Below are 8,046 nucleotides of genomic sequence, written 5' to 3'. Positions count from 1 at the left end.
ATAGGAGAGTGAGAAGCTCTAAGAAAAGATAATGCTTTAATAGATTCTAAAAACAGTAGAGAGAAATGAAAAAATGAAATGGCATAGACCAAGAAAGCAATGGAAAAAAATAAAACCATTATAAAGTTCAAAATTACATTAGAGGTTACAAACTAGGATAAACACAACTGAAACCTCACTTGGGTTATGGTTCACAAAAGTTGACAACAAATTTATAAACACAAAAGTGATTACAAGAAATATTATAAATAGTTACAGAGGCAAAAGAAATTGAACATAATTAGCACTTAAGAAGAAAACTTATTTAGACACACTATAGGAAAAAGGCTTTCCTGAAATAAAGGCTGAAATGTGGAATAAAAATGCACAAAGTCCCCAGAATCTCGTTTTATTCAACACTATCTAAATTTCAACAATCTCTCCAGTTTTACCCTAGAATTTTTCATCTTAAATTTACATAAAGGTAGAGTCAATGTTTTTTTTTTTTCAGTTATTTAACAACTTTCATATACGAAATATTTGGCTCCTAAATTTAAAAAACTGCCCTTTAATCAACCACTCACTCTACTCTTCTATACAAATGTATCCATACAGAAGTATCTGGCCTGATATTCATGAAATATTAACACTTTCTTGGGGGTGGAATTTTGAGATTGTTTTAAATTTCTGCAATGCCTATCTTTGTTTTTAACAATTATGTATCATTTTCACAAATGACAATGAAGTCATTGGGATTTAAAAAAAGAAATGAAATGCCAAGATTAACTGAGAGAGAAAAGAAAAATGAGACATCTCGATTCTTGTATGATCTCCAGATTCATGGCCCTCTGTTCCATAGCTCATACAGCAATCAAGTGAGCTCTCTAAAACAGAAGCATAGCACATTCATTTTCATCTTATTATCTTGCAAGAGTTTCAATAAATTGCCACTAGTCCAGGATCAAATCCAATTTCTTTAGTCATTGACACAAAACTCTCTAATCCAGCTCCAGCAGGTCTTTCCAACATCACCATTTTTCACTTCCCTGAATTCACCTTCTGTCCTACAACTTGGAAGTTTGTGTAGTAAGAGTTCTTCGTGCTTCAGGAGGTGGTAAAAATGTACTCTTGTTGTTTGTTTGTTTGCAGAAGTCAGCAGAGGGGCTAGAACTCCAAATTATTCCACACAATTCAGTTCAAAATCATCTCTGTGAAGCCTTCCCTGCCATCACTCTTTTTTCCTCCCTATAAATAAAGTTATAAAATTATGTGCATCCTTCTCCATCCTCTGTATCAGTCCCAGGCTGAACGATATTAAAGCCTGATGCAAAAGAAAAAAAAATATTAATACTGAGCCTATATTTATTTAAAATTTGGGTACTCTGTTAATCATAGATTTTTGTGTGAATTTTGATTTTTAAAAATATTCTTTCAAAATATTATTTATCTTGATTATTAAGGTTTTTGACGCCCCTCTATATTTTTTGTGCTTTAGGGGAGGGTTCGCTCATATCACCCCAGGCTTAGCTCTACTCTATACTGCTGAAGCACTTATTATACTCCATAGTTACTTGTCTACACATCTATTATCACTACCAGGCTAGGACCACATAAAAGGAAAGGAACCAGTTTCATTTCTCTGTGTATAGCTAAAAATGAGCATAGTACCTAAAATGGAGCAGGAGCCCAGTTAGTAAGCATGAATAAATACCCAGAAAAGAGAAATATCAAAATTCTTTAAAGAATAAAATCTTCCACAGGGTAGAAAATACCTAATCTAAATGGAGGTGGGTGTTTGTTTGTTTGTTTGTTTTGGTTTGGTTTTCTTAAGGTGAGGGAAACTTAGCTTGAGTCAAGTCATGAGCTTAAAGTAATTAGGTAGTGAAACTAAAATCAGATTTTTTTTCCCCATAAACATCTATCAGTGGCACAAAGTTTTGAGAATATATATATATATATATATATATATATTCTAAGAAATGCCTGTATTTAGTCTACTATGAGAATAAGAAAATATCAAAATTAAAAGAAAGCTTAGATAATATTTAATCCTCCCATCCTCTTATAAATAAGGAATCAAGCCCAGCGAGGTTAAGTGACTCCTTTAAAATCACAATAGAGTCAGAACTTGAAATGAGGTCATCCATTTCTCCACCTGGTGCTTTTCACTGCAGGTTATTCACAAATCTAGAAGAGGGGACCATTGGAAAACCGAGAGTGAGGAGTGCGGATATTTTTCTAGGTCAGGCAGAATGGACCAGTTCACGGGTAAAATAAACCACAAACAAATTTTTTTTTTTTTTTTTACTTATTGCTTGAAACATGGTCACTATTGAGGTGAAGTGATCGAAAAATGACCTTTCAAAATAAATTCCAGCCCCTTGCTTTTGTCTTTGTCACCGGCCTCTCTGTGATTCATTTCCATCGGTAAGAGAGGGGCTCTGCTTTTTGCCAATTCTGATTCAAGATTTGTGGGGTCCAATTTAAAACACTATTCAAATACTCTGTAAATGAACAAATGCAAGTCATTTTAACTGCATATTAATCATATAAATATACTATTATACTTAAGTCATGCCTGGAGTAAATTGGAAGTAATTATGTATAAGGTCCAACTTGGAGGTGAAAGCTACAATATAAATACTGGTACTGAATAAGACAGTTCTGAATTTCATCTTTAAAAGATAAGACATACAGAATTACCATTCTCAGCCAGAATTCTCCTTCACAAATTGGCAAGACTTTGAGCTCTCCTAATGACTGTTGTAGAATTTGCTAATGGTAAAAAGTGACTGGTTCTTCACAAAAGTGCTTTGTTTAACATAGCTCTGAGTTAGTGGTAAGATAGGAATGATGACCAAAATAAAAAATGTAGCCATGACTTGATTTGATGATTATTATGTGCAGATGAAATAATTCCTTTTTATGCGATTAAACTGTCTGGTCAATTTATTCTTCACATTAACAATTAAGAATCCTTAGTTAATTTTGCCCTTTCTCTTTATTTGGCCACCTGATTTATTTTAAAATCTTCTTCATATACAAAGAAGAAAACTATGGGTTCACCTGGATCTCTGGACTGCAAATCTAATATCATTAATTTTTACCCCTTTAAAATTTATAAAATTTATAGGAGAAAAATTTCTTTAAAAAAAAAAGAAAGCCAATAAGATATTTCTGAAGAATAGGCCAATGGATAAGCAAGAAGTATGTTCCTCACTAAAGAAATAAGGTCATTTCATTGGAATAATAGATAATCAGAGCTTCCAACAATAATTTCAAGCACTGCCTTTAAGGCTAGATATCTACTTATAGTCGTAAAATAATTTATGATAAGCTTTTTTGTACAAGTACTCTTTATTAAATATATACATATATACAAATTTTATTTGGCCTCATATTACTGGCATCAATTTATAAGTGAGGACTTGGATTGGATGATTTCTAAAGCATCTTTCAGCCTTAAAATTGTTAGTGATTCTAGGACATACCCAAAGTGATAGCCAAAGAGGAATTCTCAGATATGACTCACAACTAATATTTGGCATTTGTACATTTCACAGTTCTCATATACAACCATTCCAAGGCAATGCAATAGCTGAAAAACTAATGGCAATTAATTAAAATCATTTCTTTTCTAAAAAATGAGACATTCTGCTTGTAAGGTGGCCATTTTTATCAAAATGTTCCCCCAAACATCCAGAACACATTCATTCACACAACCCAGACCAGAAAGAAAGAAATATAGAAGAAAAATCTGGAAGCAACACAACAAAAAAACAGACCTAGATTTAGCCTCATAAGACAGCTACAAGATTTTCAATTAAGTTGTTAAGCCTATGTAATGAAAAAGAAAAGTTAGTACATGAAAATCCTGATAAATTGCTTACCAGAGTCAGCAGAATCCTACCCCTTGGCTATGATTTTTCTTCCTTACTCCATTCCTTTGCTGCTCTTTTCATTTTAAAATACTCACCTTTGTTATGAAACTGTACAAAAACTGCCTTCCCCTGAAACACTAAACTTCCCAGAAATACGAAACTACCAACACAAAAACTCTCCAGAAGATTAGCATTTCACCAGCCATAGAGATCTGTGTTGGAAAAAGTATCTAAAAGGTCTTGTGTTGAATTCCTAATTCTGATGATTCTATGGTTCTGATCAAATTCTATCCCACTATTCTGATCAAATTCGAGACAGATAATTTATACGATCTTATAGTGCCCAGATTTCTACCCTTAGGTACACAGTGCTTCTTATTTAGAGAACAATCTGTACACATTTCCACTATATTTTGAAGTCAGTTGCTGAAGCTGTGCTAATGTGTTACCCTCTATAATGTAGGAGAAACAAATAATTTCAAGATGCTCTCAGACTCTAAATAGATTTCTCCTGTTAAAGAATGCAACGTCCTCTGCTAGTTTAAGGTTCGGTAGCATGCACTGACTGTTCTACTATTCAAGTAATATCGTAGGTAAAGGTGAAAGAGCTTTCCTAGAGAGACAGTGTCTAGCATAGTGCCTGGAATGCAGGAGGCTCTGAATAAGTATATGTTAAAGAATACATAACTGAATGAACTACTGTCAAAAATAATTCATACAATGAGTTAAACTTTGGCTCAAAGCACAGATTTTCAAGTCAAGTGTTAAGTCCTGTTTGGCCAACATAAGACAGGGGACACATCTCCCCTGATCTCTGTTTTTGTTTTTGATGCAGCAGAGGGTTCACTCATTGGTCAGTATTTGTTTTGTTCCATTTCCTTTCAAAAATGTTTCATTTAACAAGGATAAAGTCCTTTTCTTGCAGATACTAGAAGGATCTCCAAAGGTCACCTCATAGGATATCTGATAAATAATTCTGATTAAGGGCAGTGCCACTGGGAAATTTAGGGTGGTTGGTTGATATTCATAGTGTATATTAAAAAATGTCATAGTCTGTTTTCGAATTTCAATGCATAAATAGGTACCACATATCTCTAATAGCCCTATTTCTCTTGTCCCAACTTTCCAGGATGGTCTGCAATTCATCTAATTTGAATGCTGAATTGATTCTATTCAAATCATTTTTCTGCAATGAAAGATGGCTCACTCTTCACTGAGGAATGAATTAACTCTCCCAATAACTGGCTTGAATTTTTTAAATGTAAAAATTACATAGACTTTTTATTTTAATAAAGAACAATGGTTTATCTTTAAAAACATTTAAAAAGGCATTCTGCATTAAGTTCATCATATTTTAGGAAACTATTCTAGCAACAAAATTACATTAGACTTTCCGATTTCTCCATCGTGTCCTTAGATAAATAAACAACCCAATAGACCATGTTAAATGCCCCGAATGTTACTGGAAAGAGAATGCGGGCATATTTGTCTATTTTGCTTGTGCCAGATCCAGACGGTGGTGGGACAGAGGGAGGAGTAGCGGCTGACGACTTCCCAGAAGCCCCTACGGTATTAACGGTGGTCTTAATTCGCTCCAGTCTTGATCCAAACACACGGCGGGTAGAAGCAGATGCAACGGAAGCCTGTTGGGACACATACCCAGGTCTACTAGGAGTAGAAGGAGGAGCAGCTAGAGGTGCTCTCGCGGCAGATATTGTTTCCGCTGCATTTGCATGGCTGAATGGGTTTGGACTGGAAGCTAAGTAAGACTTCGATGTGACTTCAGAACATCCTTGAATAACTGCGGAAGATTTGCTCGAATGGTTTCCCACCTCAGTTCTGTTGCCAGCATCAGATTCAGAGTGAACCGAGGCATTTGTTCTTTTTCTCATGTTCAGATTGGCATTTGTGTTCTGAAAAGGTATATTAAAAATTACATTGATTATGTCATTTTATGTAGATTTACACAAAATTTAAAGGGATCATATAAGTAAAGTTCATTGTTTCTATAAAACAAGCTGTTATCAATATGCTATAGTCACTCAGCTTGACGTAAAAACTTAAAAATACCTGAATGTCTTTGAAACTCTGAATCAAAAGAATGTCTTTGAAACTCTGAATCAAAAATCTATTTCAAAATATTGTCCACTAATATAAGTAATCAGAATTTAAATCTATAGAAAGATTTGGTTTTTAGGACTATAAACTAGACTTATGATTGATTTTGTTTTAGGAGTTCATGATGATAGCTGTAAAACTTCTTTGTTCCGTTTTACTGTAAATGATATTCTGTGTTAGGATGTATACCCTTCAGTGAGTGTTACATATGCTTGTTTTATAAACAGAAAGATCTGTACTTACTCTTGTGCACAGAATAACAATAATGACTATCCATATATGCATGACATTTCTTAAGAAAAGGAAACTCCAAAAGCTTAATTTCCAAATCCCTGAAATTTATTTTCATAATCTTACATAGGCAATCATACACATTATTATAAAATCTGTAAATCCTAATTCATTTTATGTTTTCACCACAATAATAAAAAGACAAAGGAGCATTAATTTTAAATGAATGTTGTATTAGACATATAAACAGCATCACCATACCATTGCATAACTTCTGAATTCAAACTATTTACCAAGAAAGGGTGTTTAAATCAAAATGGAACTCACTATTTTCCATTAAATTATTTTATGTGTAGAAAAAGACTATACTTGAATACAGATGCATGATAAAGATTAAAATTAATTCTCCTTATATTCTGACAGGCACGATAAATAACTGGATAGCCAACTATAGACTGTCCATGCTAATGAAGGAAAACAATGCTCAAATGATTGCCGAAATAGTCATGTCTGTCTCTAGAATATACCATGATTTTTTTTTGTAAAAACATGTCTTCCTTAATTATGTTTATTGTAAGCTACATTAAGGGTATATTATAATTGCCATCTATACCCTCTCCTCTTACCATTTTATGAAATACATGGTAAATGAGAAGAGGAAGAAGGAGAGGAAGAAGACCAGCTCACAAGTGGGTGATTAGAAGGAGCCAGCCTACAGGAATATCACAGATGAAATCATATACCATTAACTGACAGCTCATTTTACAGAGAAAAGTTTATTCTACAAATATAATCCTTTTTCAAAACCACACCCATCAAGCAGGTTGAAAGTGTTTAATCCATATCTAATATATGTGCTTCAAATTTGCTAAATAGAGAAAGAATAAAAGCTTCACAAAATATAAAGCCAAAGTAAGATGTGAGAGGTTTGGAAAGTATTCTGCATGTCAGTCTGGAGTATTCTTCAAAGCAGGTTCAGTTGAACTCATAAGAAAGAGTAATCTAACACATGGGGAGACAATTGAAACTGAAGTCGACGTCAACATAAAAGCTAAAGATACTATTATTTACCCTGCACTTTTCCTCTACAAAGCACATTTTAAATGTCAATTAATCCTCAGATTTTGAGTCTCTTTTTACAGAATGGAATAATAGTCAACTGATTAACATTAATTTTGAAATGTCATACACACAGTGAAGAATATAAGGAAGAATAAGTTCTATCCACATTTAAAGAGCTTACACAATCCTTGACAAGATGCTTACCCACACACATGATACCATCAAAAATATAACAAAAAGTAAAATATAGTGAAGGTCAAACCATAGCAAAATGCTGACTATACTAAGAAAAGAAGGGAAGAAAGGAATAGCAGACCAATTAAACAATCAGGAAAGAAACATGTGTTTTCAAATATAATCTGATATTTGCATACTGCCTTCTTCCACCAGAAGTTAGGTTGCTCATAATCTTTAGAAATCCATATTTTTCCCAAAATTAATTCTAAGAATTAGAGGCTTCCACTTCTGGTGAAAATAGAGTAAAAGGGACTGAATTTACTCTCCTGTATGAAATGACAAGAAAAAAAAAAACCTGGACAAAATATGTGAACCAAGTGTTTTTTGAAGACACTGAGCATTAGACAACATAGAACCATAATCCTTAAAAGAGAAGAAACAAAGTTTCCATGCTGTAGAAGAGGAAAGGAGAATCCAGGAGAAATAGAACAGATTCCCTGAATTGAGGACATGAACAGAGAATCTGGGGGAAGTCAAGGTGGCTAGCATTCATGGAAAAAGTAACAGAGAAGTATATGCTAAAAAAAAAAAAAAAAAA

General features: G+C 33.5%; 1 protein-coding gene across 3 annotated transcripts in view; it reads right to left on the bottom strand.

Moving 5' to 3' along the window:
* Window positions 1-5,239: 5,239 nt before the first annotated feature.
* The window catches only part of GABRA4 (gamma-aminobutyric acid type A receptor subunit alpha4), a 59,974-nt gene continuing 57,167 nt past the window's right edge, over window positions 5,240-8,046 (bottom strand). For all 3 annotated transcript variants that reach the window (XM_008701443.2, XM_008701444.1, XM_008701445.1), the window contains one exon: window positions 5,240-5,773. In XM_008701443.2, coding sequence (XP_008699665.1) covers window positions 5,240-5,773 — 534 coding nt within the window. The remainder of the gene's footprint in view (window positions 5,774-8,046) is intronic.

This window comes from Ursus maritimus, unplaced genomic scaffold, assembly GCF_017311325.1.
Source record: "Ursus maritimus isolate PB19 unplaced genomic scaffold, ASM1731132v1 scaffold_8, whole genome shotgun sequence".
NCBI classification, from domain to species: Eukaryota; Metazoa; Chordata; class Mammalia; order Carnivora; family Ursidae; genus Ursus; species Ursus maritimus.
This window is presented reverse-complemented; position numbering and strand designations above follow the sequence as displayed.